This window comes from Podarcis liolepis (assembly GCF_965112155.1).
Source record: "Podarcis liolepis genome assembly, chromosome: 2".
Taxonomy (NCBI): Eukaryota; Metazoa; Chordata; class Lepidosauria; order Squamata; family Lacertidae; genus Podarcis; species Podarcis liolepis.
The window spans coordinates 40,347,778-40,367,859 of record NC_139555.1 but is presented as its reverse complement, the minus strand read 5'-3'; the positions used below and the strand labels follow the sequence as shown (position 1 = coordinate 40,367,859).

The window sequence follows — 20,082 nt, the reverse complement described above, 5'->3', positions numbered from 1 at the left end:
ACTACGCCACACTGCCTCTCTTATATTCCTGGGGTACCACATGGATACATTTAGGATGCAATCCTAAACCTGCTTGCTAGGGAGTAAGTCCTATTGAATACAACGGGGCTTACTTTTTCGTAAGCCTTCAAGGAATCATAGAATTGTAGCGTTAGAGGGGACCCCAAGGGTCATCTAGTCCAACCCCCTGCAATGCAAGAATCTCAACTAAAGCATCCATGACAGATGGCCATCTAACCTCTGCTTAAACACCTCCAACGAAGGAGAGTCCACCACCTCCCGAGGGAGACTGATAAATAAATTGATTTTATTGGTTTTCTTATATTTAGATCCCGCCATCATGGGGCCCAAAGTAGTGTACGTGTGGTCCCCCATCTGAGCACTGACCAAACCCAGAGGTATGGGTGGTCACTTCAATTACCTTGCTGGCAACTGGCGACCGTTTGGGCTGGTAGGGTGTAAGGCAGAGGAACCAACGGCAAGTGGAGTCAATGCCAATGGCAGGCAGAGCTGGCTAATTCTATGTTATGCCCCTTCCCTGCTGAGTTTCCCAAGGGGCAACAGCAAGACTAGAGGAGGAAACGGGCAGGCAGCAACAGCCCCTGCTGTGGTTCTAACTAAGAAGGCAAGCAAGTAGCGGCTGGCTGAGGGCAGGTTGAGGTTGGTGGGGTGGTGCCACATTTGCCCTAATGGACTAGCCCATGGGTAGGCAAACTAAGGCCCAGGGACCGGATCCGGCCCAATCACCTTCTAAATCCGGCCTGCAGACAGTCCAGGAATCAGCATGTTTTTACATTTGTATCTGTCCTTTTATTTAAAATGCATCTCTGGGTTATTTATGGGGCCTTCCTGATGTTTTTACATGAGTAGAATGTGTGCTTTTATTTAAAATGCATCTCTGGGTTATTTGTGGGGCATAGGAATTCGTTCATCTCTCCCCAAAATATAATCCGGCCCCCCACAAAGTCTGAGGGACAGTGGACCAGCCCCCTGCTGAAAAAGTTTGCTGACCCTTGGACTAGCCTCTCTGGGATTTCAATGTATCTCTTTCCCTTTCCCTAAACATGTGTAGGACCAGGACATTAAAATGGATGGATTATTGGTTGCGCATTTAAAGGAGGAAGGAGTTTCTCCCCAACCCTGCATATGAAATTACACTCCTTCTCTAAGGTATTGGAACTTTGGACAGGAATCAATAGCCCTGCTTTTGTAAAGGCTTAAAGCTTACAAACAGAATCAAAACACAATAAAATCATAGCAGTCATAGGAAACAACTATTATTATTATTTAGTGTCAAACTCGGTGGCTGCTGCTCCCACATTTTGGAACTCCTTCCCTAGAGAAGTCAGACTGGCCTCCCTCCTTATTGTTCTTCTGCTGGCAGGTTCCAACCTGCTTTGCTGAACTTCAGCTTTGCTGAACTAACTGCTTTGAATGAGGGGGCTAGTGCCGTGCTGTTTTTGTTGTGATTGTCTGCACATTTTCAATAGATCTTATATAGATGTTCAATTGATTGTTTAATGATTGGTTCCCCCCCCCCTCCCCGGCGCACATGTTTTTAGCTGTTATTTTATCTGTAAACTGCTTTGAGTCGCTGTTAGCGTAAAGACAGCGCATAAAACAACAACAACAACAACAGGCACTCACAATACACGCTTGCGGGGCGTCCTTCTGCACACTTTTAGGACTTTGTCGGTATACACCGTGGCAGAACACAGCAAGATACAACAGGCGCTTTTAACTTGCCGATGTTCTAACCTCTGCCCCGCCCCCCGCTTTATATCCTCAGATCTCTATCATATCTGGAGGACGACACTGTTGGCATAGGTAACACACGATCTTTTCTTTCCCCATTTAAAATGGGCAGTAGGGATGGCCAACGGGGCGCGGCTGTTGTTCACAGAGCCTGGTTGCTGCGGGACGAGACGAGCCCCCATGCGCGGGTGACAAGAGCTGCAGGTTCAAGAAAAACCCTCCCTCCTTCCTTTCTCTCTTCCCTTTCCACCTTGCCCCCCTGCCCCGCCCCGAAGGGGAATAGAGTTACTAGGCAGCTATCGAGTCCTTAGCGACGCCCGTCCCCGCTTCTCCCCCTCCTTTCCCTTCCACCCTCGTTTGGACCAATGGGAAGTGTTGGAAGGATGCGTGTCACAAAGGGCGAGGGCGGGATAGAAGCCTTGTGTGGGAGGGAAGAGCAGGAAGATGTTTCTCCCGGGCATTGGGGAGCAGCAGCCTGGGTATACTGGAGGCTCCCTCCCCTCCAGCCCGTCCTCTTCTCTTCCTCAGAGCTAACCTGCAGACAGGTGAGTAGCAGGTCTGGCAGCAGTAGGGCGAAGAAGAAGAAGACGAAGTCTACTAAGGAGCCACCAGCTTCCCAGAACACACAAACTGCCTGGGCAGGACACTTTGCCCCACTGCTCCCTGGCTGTTGCACACTGAGCAAAGAAGTAGTCGGAAGATGCTTACCTCACTTTAGGTGCAGGGCCAGTTATCCTCCAAGGAAGGATGGCTTCCTTGGAGACAGGGGGATGCATCTGCCTGTGGGAAATGAGGCAAAGGGATGGAGAAACTGGTCAGGAGAAGCAGTCAAAAGAATGTGTTCTTGAGCCACCCCCAAATTAATAATAATCCACTGCACAGACCACAAAAGAGCCACTTACTGTCAATAGGTGGTAAGGATGCTGTAAAAAGGGGAGGGCAGAGGTGTGGAAAGTTATGGGAGGGAAAATAGGATATAGACATATGTAATATTAATTGGGAGCAGGGGGTGCTGGAAAACAGCTTTTCATTACCTTTATTGTCAAGTTTAGGTCATGAAGAAATGTAGAGGTGTGGGATTTTAGTAACAGAAGGAATATAATTTGCTTAGGTGGGAGGAGGATTTGCTGCCATGTGAACATCTTCACCACTTTCTCCACGTTATTCTGTTTTCAAGACCTAAATATGCGCTGGATGTGACAATGAATAGATCTTAGTAGTGTGCCTGCAACAGAGTAGCAGAGTTCATTTTTTAAAGAAGAATCACGCCTCAGCAAAAGCACAATATAAGTGCAGACATTAATCCATTGCACAGTGGGTAGGATTGTGCTCTCATGCTTAGTAATAATAGTTGTAGTTGTAGCAGTATAGTTATTGTTATTTAGATGTCTTAAGCCCATTCTGTTCCCAAATACTGTAATAAAATAATAATGTAAAAAATAAAAGACAAACTCTTTATCAGTGTAAGAACACATCCTCAGTCCGTGCCCAGTGGAAGAAAAATGCATGTTGGAGAAAGAGAAGTAATATTAATGAACTAGATAAAGGTTAAAGGGCAGCAGATAACACAGAACAGGTACAACAGGAAAATTACAGTGGATGAAATGTATTGGGAGAGTCTCCAATTTTCATCATTTCTGACCATTGGTCATGTTGGCTGAGGCTGATGTGTGTTGGAGTCCAGCAACAACTGAAGGACCACAGGTTCCACATTCCCAGTTTAAAGGATGGAGTTAGCTTATTAGCAGGTGGTATGAGAGGGCTATTGCAGAGGGAACTGTCTGGTGGAAAGCCCTCAAGTAAACGTGAGAAAAATGCAAAGGGGCCACAACTGCACAATAAGTTTTGTGAAGCAGTAAGGAGCCAGCACAGAATGGAATGTGATAAGAGTTCTCATAAAGAACTCATGCACTATGAGTACGTTAGAACCATTTGTCCTCTATGGGCTTGGAAGACAACCAAGAAAAAGCTGATGAAGGAAATATTTAGGTTGAAAATGAAGGTGTTTTTAAATAACCATCACCCTGCCAGATGAACTTAGAGAGGCATTGCTATATCCACAATCCACTCTTGTAACCAAAGTGAAGGTTACCTCCGCTGAATGGATTATTCTGTGTTTGTTACTGGATTGTGTATTATGTACGTTGAAGTATTTACATTAGATAGCAATGCATATTAGATTTCCACTAGCATACAATTAGGTAAGTGAAAAGGACAATAGACTGCAAGTCAGCTTGCGGTCACTTGAGCCAATAATCTCTCTGTGTGGTTACATTCTCCAAGGTGAGCTTTGAAGATAACTTCAGAAATGTTATTATGTTTTTTTCAAAAGACACTGTCAAAGAGCTCTCCTTGGGTGTTCTCTTTTGCTAAGTATATTTGTTGCAAACCAGTGACTTCCATATAATTTCTCATATATATATATATATATCTCCCCCCACCTGGTCAAGATTACAGTTGGCTATGCTATGTTGACTTTCCTTTACTATGTCATCACCATCAGTCAGGGCCAACATTGCAGAGCTTGATTTATATTTGTGGTGTACATATGATTTATATGTATATAAATAGTGGGTTTCCCCTGCTAGATATATAGGCAAACTACTCAGAAAGAGCCCCTGTATTGGGATTTGCTTGCAAACGTCTAACTTCTGGGATTGTGAAAACAACTACACATGCACTTTGACACAATGGGCCAGTGCAACTGGCTGTTAACTGGAAGGTTGGTGGTTTGAGCTCACCCAGGGATGGCTGTGGGCTGGATTCCTTCATTGCAGGTGGTGGGACCAGATGACCCTCAGGATCCCTTCCAACTCTTCTTTTCTATTATGATTCTAGGACATGGATTGTGCAAAGTAGATGTGGGAGAGGGAATCCATTTTGTACCAATTAGCCCTCGGAATTAGCCCAAAATACAGCAAACTATGTGTGGACATCCTTAAGAACAAGGTCCATCTCCTTCAGCATTCTGAATTGAGAAGCAGCTCTGGCTCCAGTTGCTGCACCTCAGCATTCCAGGGTGGGAAATAAAGAAAATCCCACATGCCTGAAACTTCCCCATCTCCCCTTACTTATATTGCTGTTAGGCTGCTGTCAGCAGCTCCCAGCTGGTTGCCCAGGAAAGTATAAAGACAAGGAAAAGTTCCTTACAGTCCTTTTTTATTTCAATCTTTACAGAGAGAGGCTATAGAACCCAGCCTCTTGGATAATGGCGTTGGCATGAGTGAATCCCCACCTACCACCTCTCCCATTTCCTCATTCGTCATCCTCATCATCTCCTCTATGGGTGCTGCTAAGTGCCCTCTGTCTTTGAGCTCTCTGCTCTCCTACTTTTAAGGCTCTCCGGGTTCTGGAAGATGGAGGGTCTGGAATGCTTTCTAATGACAACGTGTCAGCCAGGTGTTGCTCTGGCTCTCCCATGATTTCCCAACCTCCCCTCTCATCTCCCTCTGAGCTGCAACTTCCCTCAAGCCCCAGTTGTAAATCTATAATGTCTTCCTCTTCCTCCCCCCTGAAAGGGTCAGGATGGGGAGGTGGTCTCCACCATTCCTTCTCTGCCTAGTCCCTGACAACTGCTATCTCTTATCCCACCCCATTGCCCACAATTCCCTCATCTGCAATACTTACACTTTGTCATTGCTGCATCTATTGTCACTGCCATTGATACAGTGAGATAACTAGGTAAGAAAGTGACTCATTCAATGACACCTTGTGAACTTCATAGCTGAACGGGGATTTGAACCTGGGTTTCCCACAAACAAGTCTAATAACATGCTACAGTGGGGTCTGTAAGATGGCAGGTGTAAACCCCACTAATGAGACTAGTAGAATAGGCTTGTTAATTCAGTGTCCTAAAGCAAAAGAGGTGCTCTATCTCCAGATTAACCCATTGTTTTTCTATGAATTTGCATTAAAATTGGGTTCATCATGGGACTGACCACCTTGTTGCCATGAGAGCTGCAATGGAACTGGACCAGAGGTGTGTTTGTCCTCTTTGGAGAAGTTGTTTGTATGAAATGTACCACTTTCTGGGGTGCATAGTGGTAAGAAAAGCAATATATGGGGGTCATGGTTGCTTAGACACTCATAGACATGAACCCTCTCTAGACTACCTGCACAAGTGTTCATTAAATGTGTTTTATTTTTCTAGCTCTTCTTTGATATAGGAAACTTGATTGGATAGACATTTTCAATCATGGAGCTTGTAGGCTCCACCTTGACGGCAACATATGCCCATCCAAGACCAACGCCCTCAAATTTTCTGCCGGCCATCAGCACCATGGCATCGAGCTATAAGAACAGATTCCCTCACTATGCCCTGACCCACAGCTTGAGCCTTCCTTGGAGACCTAGTGCCTATTACAAAGTCGCTGCTATCACTCCAACTTTGGCCCCCTTCTCCAAGAGTTCTCAAGGGCTCACGCCATGCAACATGCTCCCCTATGTTTCCAACAGAACAGCACTCTTCACTAGGTACACTCCCGAAGACTGGTATAGAGCTAACCTAACAAATTTCAAGGAATCAGAGGCATCACGCCACAATGCCGAGAGGTTGAGGGTGGACACTTCCCGGATGATTCAAGACAAGGACCAGCAGATAAGGAAAACCCAAACGGAATCAACAAGAAATCTAGGAGAACGAGTCAATGACATCATATTTTGGAAATCAGAGATCAACCACGAGATTGATGGAATGATTGGGGAGACAAATGCTCTTTCAGATATGAAGAAACGACTTGAAAGAGCCATATTAGAAACAGAAGGGCAACTCCAGGTAAACAGGCAGATGGTGATGATTATTGTATTAATACCCCACCCATCTGGCTGGGTTGCAGTAATGCGCGGGTGGTGCTGTGGGTTAAACCACAGAGCCTAGGGCTTGCCGATCAGAAGGTCAGCGGTTCAAATCCCCGCAACAGGGTGAGCTCCTGCCAACCTAGCAGTTTGAAAGCACATCAAAGTGCAAGTAGATAAATAGGTACTGCTCCGGCAGGAAGGTAAATGGCGTTTCCGTGCGCTGCTCTGGTTCACCAGAAGTGGCTTAGTCATGCTAGCCACATGACCTGGAAGCTGTATGCCTGCTCCCTCGGCCAGTAAAGTGAGATGAGCGCCGCAACCCCAGAGTCGTCCGTGACTGAACCTAATGGTCAGGGGTCCCTTTACCTTTACCTTCAGACTACTAGGGGCCATGCAAACACAGCCATGCAAAACTCTGCTTAGGGTTCACCTGAACCCATTTGAGGTTATTAGGCAACGATCCAAATCATCAATATATGCTCTCTCTTTTGGCAAATGAGCACACCAGAGCTGTGTTAGGCTTAAGAAGCCTGCCTTTCAAACACTGGTACTCCTACTGCATCTATGGCTCGGCTTCGCAGCTGAAGTTCAAGCCGTGCATTTCATAGACATCTGAAGGCAGCCCTGTTTCTGGAAGCTTTTAATGTTTTATGTATTTTTCCTTTATATTTTGTTGGAAGCCGTCCAGAGAGGCTGGGGCAACCTAGCCAGATGGGCATGGTGTTCTTGTAACAGTGATAAGTTACTGTTCTTGTTTTATTCCATAATATACTACTTTATACCACTTTACATGTTAAAAACAGAGAAAGATAACTTTCACCATTTCCCCCTGTAATGTCGAACAGGTAGCCCAGGAATGTCTGCTTCACCGAGAGAAGAGGATGGGCATTGACCTTGTTCATGATGATGTGGAAAAACAACTAATGACAGTGAGTTGCCCGTTTAGTACATAACATGAAATTTGTAGTTTTTAACTGTGGGCTAGTGGTATGTTGTATAGTAAGTAGCTTTGAACATATATGCAAGTGTTTGTTTATAGCAGGCTTGGGAAGCCTTTGTTCTGTGAGATGCCGTTGGACCTCCAATTCCCATCAGCTCCGGCCACCATGGCTAGTGGTCACATATGATGAGAGTTGTGGTCCAGCAGCATCTCTAGAGAACTGCAGGTTCCCCACTCCCAGTTTGTATCCTGACCTTTAAAACAGGGGAGGTCTCGGAGTCTTAAATGTGGTCTGCACAAGGCCAGATTTAGGTTTGATGAGGACCTAAGCTACTGAAGGTAATGGGGCCCTTTATATGTCCAGCTGTCCTTTGCCAACAACTAATTGTCAGTGTTTTTTGTTGTTGAATACATGCTATATGGTAATTTATGGACCTAATAGGTATATAAAGCCATTTTATTTGTTTTTTTATCTTATATTTTGGAAATGCACATCCAGTTTTTTTCTTTAATTTTTTTGGTGCCCCCAAGAGAGTGGGGCCCTAAGCTATAGCTTGTTTAGCTTATACGTAAATCTGGCACTGGGTCTGAACGGTGCTGTTCTTGTCATCTCTTTCTCCAGCTGTTAACAATACTGTGGCAGAGAGGAGGAGCATTTCAGTGTACTTCACTTAAATGCTTGTCTTCAGGGTCAAGAGCAGGTACAGAATAAAAAAAGTCAGGAATATCCACATCAAGCCTTTGCTGGCTACGCAGAGGTAACTTCAAACTGATACACATTAACCTCAGCCATTGAAAGTTGAGGAGTGGAGGCATATGAGAAATAAGCATGGAAATAAGTGTAGCATCCTATTACAAGGGATAAATGACCAGCGAGTATATTGCTATAGTGCTGCATGTTGAAATATATTTTTAGTAGAGAGGCAACTAGTATGGAAATGGAGGATAGCAAAGTACTGACTAGGCAGTCCACCATCTGAATCAGTTCAGCAGCAGCCTGTCTGTGATTTATTTTTGTTCTTCCAGTAGTTCCTGGACAGTATTTAGGAACCTCGCTGGAGCCCAATCAGGCAGGAAGAACAATTTTGTATTTATCAGTGCTAACCTGGATGTGCCTCCCAGCCTTGCTTTCCATGGTACATCCTGCCTCTTAGTCTTCCTGTATTTGCACTGCCTTATCTCCAGTGTTTACTTCTTCATCCACCACCACTAGTGTTCCTTGCCACATGAACTGTCTGCTTATCTTTCATTTTCTTCCTGTGACATCTTTTCCCTGTGATCTCTGATAAAGATTTGTCCTATAATTACTGATTCCCCTCAAACATATGGTACATGCATACAGTGCTAGTCCTGCTGAAGAGCATTGAGCTCAGATTCTGGATCAGGAACTTCTCAATGTAGCTCAGTTCTGGCCCACCCTTGCTGACTATTGAGGTGCTTCAGGTCTTCTGCATGGTGTTTCCTTCATCACAACATTTCCCGGCAAGAAAGGTAATTGGGCAATGCAGAGTCCCTTCTCACAATGTTATTTTAAAATCCTGCGTCACCTCCCATGATCATCGATGGAAGATTTCACACTGACGTCAATAACAGCAGCACCAGCCCATTTCCAAGCCATCAATGTTCCTGCCACTCTGTCCAGAGCACAAATTTTGTTCCCTTAGAAATAGCACCGGCCAAGCCCTACTGTCATTTGTTCCAAGGTGCTTATTAGCTCATGAAAGCAAGCAACCTACAGCACAGCTGGATGCCACAAGCTATCTGGAGGATGCTGTCATCCAAAGGAAATAAGGAGTTTCCAATAGGGAGCGCCACATGGAAAAATCCAGTCCTTGGGAGCTGCCTGTTTCTTCATTTGCCAGAGCCAAGGCATGTGGGTATCAGGAGAGCTTCAGACATTAAATGTGTTTCTGGAAACCAAAGTCAAGCAAAATTGACTCTGGTTTGCTGAGAATGTATCACAGACAATTAGACAAATCCATAGACAATAAGGTTACCAAAGGCTACTAACCATGATGATGGTTCTACTCCCAATGTTGCAAGCAGTATGCTTCTAAATACCAGGTGCTAGAAACCACAGAAGGGAAGAGTACTGCTGCACTCAGGTCCTGCTTGCAGGTTTCCTGGGAGCATCTGGTTGACTGCTGTAAAAATAGGATGCTGGACTAGAGGGCCAATAGCCTGATCCTACATAAGGACTGTTCTTGTGTTCTTAAGTGGATAGTAAAGGAAGAAGCATGAGTGCAAGGTTCTCTCCCTGTACTAACCACCACTGCTCAGGACAGATCTATAGGCTAGTTTGCTCATTCACCTTTTGTAACAAACACTGGATTGGTTACAGTTTGGATTTCTTTGCACAGTCAAGAAATTGGCTATGCCCAAAGTATTGAAAATGAGAAGCAGAATCACTTTCATCACTCCTGTTTTGGGGACCAAGCCTTCTGTATGAAAAATGGCCCATCTGTCTTGTCACATTAGCATTAAAATTACTAGCCTTAATTTATATGTTGAATTTCTGGCAAGCTTCTCAAAGGAACTTACAACATGTATGCTCAGAGATATAATATATCATGAAATGCAATTATTATACAATGTAAAGGGTGAAAAGAATTAAACATGGCAAGAGTTAAAATTAGAAAGCTCTAGTCAGTTATTATAAGGGACGCGGGTGGTACTGTGGTCTAAACCACTGAGCCTTAGGCTTGCCGATCAAAAGGTCAGTGGTTCGAATCCCAACGATGGAGTGAGCTCCCATCCTGCCAACCTAGCAGTTCGAAAGCACACCAAAAAGTGCAAGTAGATTAATAGGTACCACTCCGGCGGGAAGATAAACTGCATTTCTGTGTGCTGCTCTAGTTTCACCAGAAGTGGCTTAGTCATGCTGGCCACATGACCCGGAAAAACTGTGGAGCAGACAAACGCCGGCTCCCTTGGCCTGTAAAGCGAGATGAGCGCCGCAACCTCAGCGTTGTTCACAACTGGACTTAACTGTCAGGGGTACCTTTACCTTTACCTAGTCAGTTATTGCAAATATCAAGGGGGGAACGGCTCTCTAGTCCAAAAGAATACTTCTGGTGACTCAAGTTATTCTGAGCATGCAGTGGTCTTAAGAAGACCTTGTATTACCAGTCTGCAAATTGAGGCTCTTGTGGAAGGGAATTCCAAAATGTGAATCCCTGCAGTGCCCACCTACCAATCTGACCCAACAAATAGAAAGCAATTTTCGTTTGTCCTTTCCAAACAATCTTAAAAGAGAGGACACTTACTCTTTTACTGGAACAGGGATAGCCAATGTGATGCCCTGCAGATGTTGCTGGACTTCAGCTCCCAGTTGCTCAGCCAGTATGTCCAATGGTCAGTGATGATACAGTTTCCAGCAACAACAGGAGAGCGCAACATTGATTACTCCCATGCTAATAGAATGGCAAACTACTAACCATCTTGAATTGCATTTTTCTTCCGATGCTTGAGGAGGCCATAAAGGAGTGGATTTTAAAACTGTAATTCACATTATCCTTCATTAATCAAGGGAAATGTTGACAGGATTTTTTGCTATTGTAACTTGATCAGGAGGTTGACGTCATCCTATCATGCCAAGAGAGAATGAGAAGATACCTGGGTAAGACAGCGGCCCAACTTGCGTAAGGAAAATTTTAATCTCCACCTTTCTCAAAAGATCTTTAAAAACAAATTTTGATGCAAGCACCTCATCCGTTTTCCCTGTAGTGCAACTTGAGGGGGAGAAAAGTCTCCAATATGCTTCTTGGCCTTCAACAAGACCAGAAAGAAACCAAATGTCTGGGAGAGTTACAAAATTGCCTTCTAAACATACATACTAAAAGGCAGATGTGCAAGATTAAAGAGGACCCTGGAAGTTAGCTTTTTACCTAGGGGGATAATGGAAATTCCCTATGGGAGAACAGCTTGCCAAATCAAGTGTGCATGCCACCTTATAGGAACAGGGAACTAAAAGAATGTGAAACTATGGTTTACAAAGCTGGCTTGGTTCCACTAACCATAGTGAAGATTAACCACAGTTTTAGGGTTCAGACATAACACTTAACTGTTTAATGGAAGCAGAAGCTTTTAATCTCTTCCATGTAGCCGTGCCAGAGGGGAAGGGGGGATGCATAAACCCAGGGCTCACGGGCTTGTACTCATCACACTAAACTTAGTTTTGCATGATGTCTGAATCCAGCCAATCAGAAGGGATAGATATAGCAGAGAGAAAGGCAAGGACAATCAGGACAATAAATAATCTCCAGCAGCCCAAAGAGCTACCCTGATAGCAGTGCACAGATTTGATCCAGATGTCTCTGCACATATACTGAACTTGTTAAGTTTTACAAGAGACATCTGCCTCTCGTTGCTAAAGTGAACTGCTTTTCAACATTCCCAATTATGGTTACTGTTGAAAAAAGTGAAGTGCAAAAATACAGATTTTTTTAAAAAATATTCATATCCTGCTCCTAGGTGGGACTCCCAGTGGTCTCCCATCCAGATTATTGAAGCTTGTTTTAGTTCAATATAAAGCAGCTGATGTTCTCCTTCATCAGACCCACATTTTAAAAAATGATATAGATACCATAAAATTAGTCAGCAAGTTTTAACTATCTATCCTACAAAGTACAACATTTTCTAATTCAAAAAATCATGTTCTGGAGTGTTGGATTAGTGGTTAGATGTGGGTACACAGTGGGTACATGTGTGTATGCACATCACATGTGTGCTTGTGCTTGTGCTTGTGCTTGCTGCAACATTTGCAATTTCATTTGTGCCAAATATCCACCTACATGTAACTTTGGTATGGAATTGGCACTTTGGTGGAATTGAAATGTTTGGCTATATGATGGTGTAAAACAGGGGGAGAGGGGAGCCTCGGGTCTATGAGGGTGAATGCAGACCTCCAAGCCTCTCTATCTTGCCTTCTGGAGTCCCCCCCCCCCCCACTCCTCAGCCGCCCACCCCTACTGACCAACTTTTGCACCCACCTGGAGCACTTCTTCCTGGCTTGTATGTATCCTTGCTCTCTGATAATGCTTCCCTGGATGGAGGACAGATAAGGCCGAATGTAAAGATACCAGCCTACTGCACAAAGCTAACATTTACACTCATTGCTCTGTCAACCTTTGGCCCCACCCACCCACAGGTATGTGGCCCCCAGAAGGGAAAGTGGTCCTCAATCTTAAGAAAGTTCCACACCCTTGCCATAAAGCCACTTCAAAGCGAGCAATGTGCTTCTTTGGCTCAGCCCTAGTAATAATGTACGGAATCATCTTAAGTTCTTCTGCGTGAATAGTCAGTGTCTAACCATTCAGACACTGCATGAGATGTTAACTTCTTTACAGAAGATTTACTGTCTATAGAGAAACCATATCTATGTTCCAAGTGCAAAATGTGCTGTCTCTACAGGAGATGAATGCATGGTGTAAGGCCAGGAATATAACCTCTGGCTTGTGCCCTAGTACACATGATGATGATGTATGCAGTCAGATCTGCCAATACAATACTGGAGTTCTTTATCATAGGAATGCCATAAACATGAAGTAAGGATTTAAAACTGAACATCTTACCATTGTCATGAAGGGGACATAGAAGGTTGAGAAGGTGGTCTTGGGGTGTGTGTGGCTATTTATGTTGTAACCACTCAGGTTCTTTTCCCTTGAGCATCTTTTGACCCATTTTATTACAGAGCCAATAGAGCAGCGCAACATGAACTGGAGAAGGACCTGAGTGACAAGCAAGCAGCTCAACGAATCGATGACAAGTGCCACCATCTCAGGAACACATCTGATGGCATTTCCTTTTATCGAGGCGTCGAGCGAGTTGATGCCACGTAAGTATCACCTGGAGCTTGGTGTACAAGCACCAGGTCTAGCTGTAGAAGGCATGTCAACAGAAACAAGTATTGTGCTACAGCTGACACTGGGCGATGTCAGGTTTCCTCTGATACCTCATCCATGAAGACCATCGCCTGATACAGATGATAACACATGTGTGTTTGAGCCCCAAACTAGTTTGGGAGCATAGAACTGTAGAGTTGGAAGGGACCCTGAAGATCATCTGGTTCAACGCAGGAATATGCAGCTGTCCCTTACAGGGATCGAACCTGCAACCTTGGTGTTATCAGCAACCATGCTCTAACCATCTGAGCTGTCCTAAGCAACCATCTGTTATTCACTCTATTTCCAAAGATCAGGCTGTAAGTGCTGTTGCGCATGGCACAATCCATGCACAAGAGAGGAGGTATCAGTAGGCTTGGGATAGCCCCAGGTTTGCAGAAGGGTGGGTTGCTCAGTAGCCACAGTAGCCTGCTCAGTAGCCACAGAATGCTGGCTGGCTGTTGTGGGTGTGGAGGCAAAATGTGGGTGGGATGGGAAATGGAATGGAGACACAAATGCAACGTTAGTGTTTCTGGTTTCTGTTTTTTCTTCTTCATTTAAACCCCTTTCCCTCCCTATTTCCCATCCCGAATTCCACAAGTAATCTAAAAAGATGCTCCAGAATTAGCATCCAGAAAATCTACTTTAAAGCAGTTACACTTGTTTAAAAAACAAAACAAAAGTCCAACTAGTACTCGTGGAAATGTTAAAACATGCAATATATTGCAAATGTAGCTGGTATTCCTTCTGTATCCTCCAGGCTTTATTATTTCAGGAAGTCCCATGCAAACGATGTGTACAAACTCTTTTGTTTGTCTCTTTTTGTGCTTTCCCAGGATTTCTGTGCCAGAATCCTGGGCCAAGTTTACTGATGATAACATTATGCGCTCCCAGAGCGAGCGGGCTGCCTCCGGCAAACTCCGGGATGATATTGAAACGCTGCTCGTGACGACTGCCAATGAGATGTGGAATCAATTCAACAAAGTGAATGTCGCCTTTACCAACCGCATCTCTGAAACGGCTGATGCCAAAAACAAGATCCAGGCCCATCTGGCTAAGGTGGGATTCATTTCCAAACTTTCGGTTTGGGGTTAACTGCCTTCCCCTGCCTGCTTGCATGAATTGTCTGGAGCTAAGCCAATGTTGTGCCCCCCAGATGTGGCTGGACTACAGCTCAAGGCATCCAAAACTGTCGGCTAGGCTGGCTGGGGTTGGTGGGAGTCTGCACATGATTGCAGGACTGCACGTGATTGGCTACTGTTGCTCTTCCTTGTGCCTGCTATCAGCTTGTGGCACACACCACAGCCTTCTCCAGCCTACTGCAGATCTGCTACAAATCCTTGATTCTATGTGCCCAGCACTGAAAGCACAATAAATTGCATAAGAAATGCATGATGCCTTCACGAGGCATCCCACACACCTGTGCAGCAGTATATACAGCTAGGGCTGCAGTTCTGTAGCCCTGAACAATAAGCTATAATTGTACTGAGCAATTTTGGGTGGGGAGTAAGAAGCCTAAATCCAACCTTTGCTCCACCAGCCCTCCAAAACATCAACATGATTCCTGCTTATTTTACAAGGCATGTTTCAAATGGATTTATGTTTTGTGTCCTATTTTATGGATTAAGGCAGCATTTGAGTGTGGCGTTGTCGTTAGAGTGTAGAATTGGGATGATCTGGGTTAAAATCCGAACTCAGCCATGAAACTCAATGGGTGCTGTTTAGTCATTCCCTAATTGTCAGACTAACCTATCTCACAGGGTTGTTCTGGGAATAAACTTGTTGTGTGGAGGAGGGGGGGATGTGTGCTGCTTGGTTAAATGTACACTTACCTGGAAGCAAGTCCCATTAAACTCAGTGGGGCTTAGACATGCACAGGATTGCATTTTTTATTCCTTGAATTTCACTATAAAAAACAACATTTTCTGGAACAGAAAGGAGTACTGTCCAGTCTTTTGAGGAGGTCTGTAATCTTCTGGTTCTCTGTATTAACAGGGGCAGCCTAATGGTACATTCTTATAGTTAAATTATGGATCTTGCTCCCACAATAAAGAGGGACGACCACCAACTTAAATGGCTTTGAAAGGGCCTTGGACAAATTGCGGGAGGATAAGGCTATCAATGGCTGATAGTCATTATGGCTATGGTTTATCTCCACTATTGGAAGCAGTATCCCAGTTGCTGATTAACAACAGCAGGAGAGGACTCTTATGCTTGTGTCTTGCTTGTGGGCTTCCCACATGCATGGTTTTGGCTACTGTAAGCACAGGATCCTGGACTAGATGGGCCATTGGCCTGATCCAGATGGACTTTGACAGCTACATGCTGAAAATTTATTTAAAGGGAGACAGCAACACTTGGTGAAGGTCCTCCCTTTTCCCCCTGGGTGAGCAAAGTGAGATAATGAATTGATGTGGCTTTTCTACAGTAATTAGATTGTTTAATCTCAGAAACATAGAGCTGGAAAGAGTCCATAGAGAGTTCATGCCTTCAAGAGGGACTCCTCCCCCACAACATGGGGGTTGTGGGAGAGTGGAAGAAGAGAAAAAAACATGTATTTTTAAGCCTCCAGTGTTGAAGAATCCATAGTCTCTCCAGGCAGCTTTTTCCATAGTAAATCTGTTATTGCAATTAAAAAGTTCTTCTTGAATGTTCAACATAAATCTTCTCTTTCATCCTTTCCTGAGAAGCACAATATTTGTTTTTTCTTGTTCCCCAGTCTTCTTTCTGGTCAGCTAAACATGCCATATTCTTTCACTCTGTCCTCAAAAGAACTCATCTCCAAGTTATGGGCATAGCCAGGATTTTTGTTAGTGGGTGCAGAACCTCAGATTTGTATTGAGGACAACAGACTGGGGCAGACTGTTCCATGCTGTATATTTCTTGAGATGAGTATCCTCATTATTCTTGGGGATCCACTGCTTTTAGAGAGTTATTCAAGGGGCTTTCAGATGGAAGACCTTGAGTCAATGAGTCACTGCACTAAGTCTGGGGAACTCTATTGAGTCAACATACCAGCTTCTGGATGGATTCAGGTTTTATTACAGAAGTGCAATAATAAAAAAAACATGCAGTGGGGAAAATCTCTTCTAATGTACATTCTGTATTTAAGACAGGAAGACATTTGTTGTTGGGTTTTCAACCCCCTTATTCCTCCAACTTGCAGACTCTACAAGAAATCTTTGAGACAGAGATGACTATAGAAGCACTTCGTAAGGCCATCAAGGACAAAGGGTGTTCCTTGAAGGTTGCCCAAACACGTCTGGATGAGCGCTTGCGTAGACCCAACATAGAACTCTGCCGGGACTCTGCCCAATTACGGTAAGCAAAGGCAGCCATCTTGCTTTATTGTGGGGAAGGCGGGAATGTGATGCTGTTTGATGAGTCTCATAAATTGCTACAGCCTTCCATGCCCTTTGAAAATAGGAACATAGGAATCAGCCACATACTACAGTACAGGAAAATTGTTCATCTTACCCAGTATTGTGTCTTCTGACAGACAGTGGCACTCCAAGAGACCTTTCCCATCACTTCATCCTTTTAACTGCAGGCACCAGAGACTAAACTTGTGGCATCCTGCATGCAGAACATGTGCTCTGCCACTGAGCTACAATCCCTCCCTTGAGTAACCAGCCCTACTAGCTCTCCTTTGATGTCTACAGTCTTTTATGCCTAGAGGCATCAAGGGTCCAGCCACACATTTGGATGAAGTGCATTCATAAATCATCCGCAGATGAATTAGCTCCCTGGGCTTATGGTAATAGTGCAATGACCTTCCACAAGGCCTTTGTACCTTCTCAGGAAACTTGTTGGAATAGTTTCCTTCTTCCTCTGCTGGAAACAAAGCACTGAAACAAATTCTCCATCTGTTCTGGTGTGGTCTTGGGCCCTTATGACTGTCCTCTGCCATGCAATGTTGAAGGTGTCATCAGTGCTCACCAATATCAACAGGAACTTCAATCACACATCTCTTCTCATGAGATGGGTCCTATTGCTAAGAATTAAAATGCTAGATTGTTTTGTGTTTGTTTTCTGGAAACAATGAATCCTCTTGGACAGATGATGGAGTGTATTTACTCTCTTCATCTGTGAAAGCCAGCTTACCATATTTTTCGCCCTATAGGACGCACTTTTTCCCCTCCAAAAATGAAGGGGAAATGTGTGTGCGTCCTATGGGGTGAATGCAGGCTTTCGCTGAAGCCTGGAGAGCGAGAGGGCCGGTGCGCACCGACCCCTCTCACTCTCCAGGCTTTGCGGACCTCCCCGCAAGCAGCGAGAGCACTCCCACTGCTTGCGGAGAGTTGCCTGCATGCCGAAGCCTGCGTGCGCTGAGATCAGCGCGTCCAGGCTTCGCGGACCTCTCCGCAAGCAGCAGGAGCCAGCGCTGGGCTCCCACGGCTTGCAGAGAGCTGCCTGTTTGGGGGCTGGGGTCGGGGGAAGCTTGGGCCTCCCCCGCCCCAGCCCCGCGCCTGGGGGGGAAACAATTTTTCCCCCTTTATTTCCCTCCCAAAAAACTAGGTGCGCCTTATGGGACGGTGCGTCCTATAGGGCGAAAAATACAGTATTTTCCTGCAGAAGTCCAGTTTGGTCCTGGGCCAAACAAGATGTAATGCACGTAATTCCATGCAGTGTTACCCCAACAGCACTTGCTTTAAACAGTAAATGCTGCTTCGGGGGAGAGACATGACTGGGACTGGATCAATGGTAGAGACTGAGAGGGGTGCTTAGGCTTTTCCACACCAGTGGCTTTGCAGCTTTTCTTTTTGTTATATGCACTTGTATGTCACCTCTAAATTAACCCTTATATCTCCACTTGCCATTAATTCAGCCAGCAAAGCCGACTAGTCCTCTGAACTTAATTGTCTATTTCAGGCATAGGCAAACTTGGCCCTCCAGATGTTTTGGAACTGCAGCTCCCATGACCCCTAGCTAACAGGACCGGTGGTCAGGGATGATGGGAGTTGGAGTCCCAAAACATATGGAGGGCTGAGTTTGCCTATGCCTGGTCTACTTCATCACATTTTGTGTGTGTGTGTGTGCACAGACTAGGAAGATATTAATCGGACCCAAACTCTGCAATTGATGTAGGGAGACACATAGGGTTAGATCCTGTCTAAGGCTGCACATCCACCTTCTTTCCCTTATTTTGATGGCTAAGTGATGGTAGTTAGGATGCAGTGCAGTTACCCCTCTACCAGCTAGATAAAAGCACAACTCCAAATGGAACAACACTTGCTGGAGCTAACGCAGCAAAAAGAGGGGGGGGGATGCCCCACCTTAACATTTCTGCACTTTCCTAACCCTTCCTAGAGTTGCTCTTCTAGTTGCAAAGATTTATGTTAACTTCCTTAGTGGATTTAAGTGAGGCCTGTGAGCATCTAACTTATTCTGGATCTAACCCACAGCCAGAAGATGCAAGCGCATATTCAGGTTATCCTGACTTTCTGACTGGTTAGGTATTGTGAATGAATTCTAGATCAGCTGGTTCCATCTTATATAGCAGTAACAAAGAACGACTGTTTCTTCTTGCACATTTCCTCTGACCTCCTTGGACCGGCCACAGCTGGAGACAGGAAACAGGGCTAAATGGATTGTTCGTCTAAACCAACATTGGTATTCTAAGGTTCACTAACTGGAAACAAATGGGCCTCACCTTAGAGTGCCCCCTTGGCACACTGAGTGCTTTTATTTACCTTTCATTTATTCACCACTCTTTAATTTGTGAATTCTGCTGGGTTTTGCCTACTCACATTAGTTGTCAGAGGAATGTGAACCCCATAAAAAACACACACTGGGAAACCAGAATGCCAAAATGAGAACAGGAAACCACAGCTTTCCATTCTTTCTTTTTTCTCTCTTTCCCCCCTAAGTGGTACAGCCTGTCGCATGGACTTATTCCGTAATTCACTCTAAAGTTTTGTCTTGCTCATTTCATGGGGGAAAGGACTATTTACGACTTTGCTAAAAAGTACTGTGCTCGCTCCCTAATGGAAAGAGAGCCTGCTGAGCTCTATCCTGAGCAAGGAGATCACAACTATTTTATTTTGTATTGAATGCCACCAAGAAGCAGACGGAAGATTCACTAGCCAACCCCTCCAGGGGTTGTTGAATTACAGCTCCCATCACCCCTGACCACTGGCCATGCTGATTGGGGATTTGGAGTCCAACAACATCTGGAGGGTACCAGTGTGGCTAGAAACATGGAAGGAGGACTCCCTAGAAAAATGGAAAGCAGAGCACTTGCTAACATTCTTTCTTATGTTCCATGCAGCCTTGTGAACGAAGTGTATGAAATTGATGACACCATCCAGGACCTTCAGCAGAGGCTAAGAGATGCAGAAGATACGCTCCAGGCACTGGTTCACACCAAAGCCAATCTAGAACATGACCTGGCTGTCAAAGCAAATACACTCTTCATTGACCAGGAGAAATGCATGGGGATGAGGAAGACCTTCCCCAACACACTGAGGCTGGTGGGATATACATAGGCTGGAGCTAACCCTCAAGACATTGCACGGGGGGATGGGAAATTACTAAAGAAGTATGTCTAGGGGAGGTTTGCTCTGTTGCACTTTTATGAAATTTTGAGGTGTTTATTTTTGAAGATATGACTATATTTTCATTTATTAAAGCATGCTCTGCACACGAATTTAGCTATCTTCTATTTGATGTGTCTTCCCTGTTTTCTATACTGATGTTCTTTCCTTA

The 20,082-nt window shown here is 44.8% G+C and overlaps 1 protein-coding gene across 2 annotated transcripts; it reads left to right on the top strand.

Annotated features, from left to right (window-relative positions):
- Positions 1 to 1,694: 1,694 nt before the first annotated feature.
- Positions 1,695 to 20,023, top strand: TEKT3 (tektin 3). Of its 2 annotated transcripts, none has more exons than XM_083487597.1 (8): positions 1,695 to 1,827; positions 5,906 to 6,529; positions 7,398 to 7,481; positions 11,063 to 11,133; positions 13,185 to 13,328; positions 14,211 to 14,433; positions 16,541 to 16,695; positions 19,646 to 20,023. In XM_083487597.1, the coding sequence occupies exons 2-8, from the start codon at positions 5,951 to 5,953 to the stop codon at positions 19,860 to 19,862; spliced, it is 1,473 nt and encodes a 490-aa protein (XP_083343723.1). In that variant the 5' UTR covers positions 1,695 to 1,827; positions 5,906 to 5,950; the 3' UTR covers positions 19,863 to 20,023. The 2 variants fall into 2 exon arrangements, with proteins under 2 accessions (XP_083343723.1, XP_083343722.1); XM_083487596.1 differs by lacking the exon at positions 1,695 to 1,827 and adding an exon at positions 2,142 to 2,300.
- Positions 20,024 to 20,082: the final 59 nt, after the last annotated feature.

Excerpts from the sequence above, each read along its gene's own strand:
- TEKT3 (XM_083487597.1), top strand. The coding sequence starts at position 5,951 with ATGGAGCTTGTAGGCTCCACCTTGACGGCAACATATGCCCATCCAAGA. Across the intron at positions 11,134-13,184 it reads AAGACAGCGGCCCAACTTGC|AGCCAATAGAGCAGCGCAAC; the intron begins GTAAGGAAAATT and ends ATTTTATTACAG. Across the intron at positions 14,434-16,540 it reads TCCAGGCCCATCTGGCTAAG|ACTCTACAAGAAATCTTTGA; the intron begins GTGGGATTCATT and ends TCCAACTTGCAG.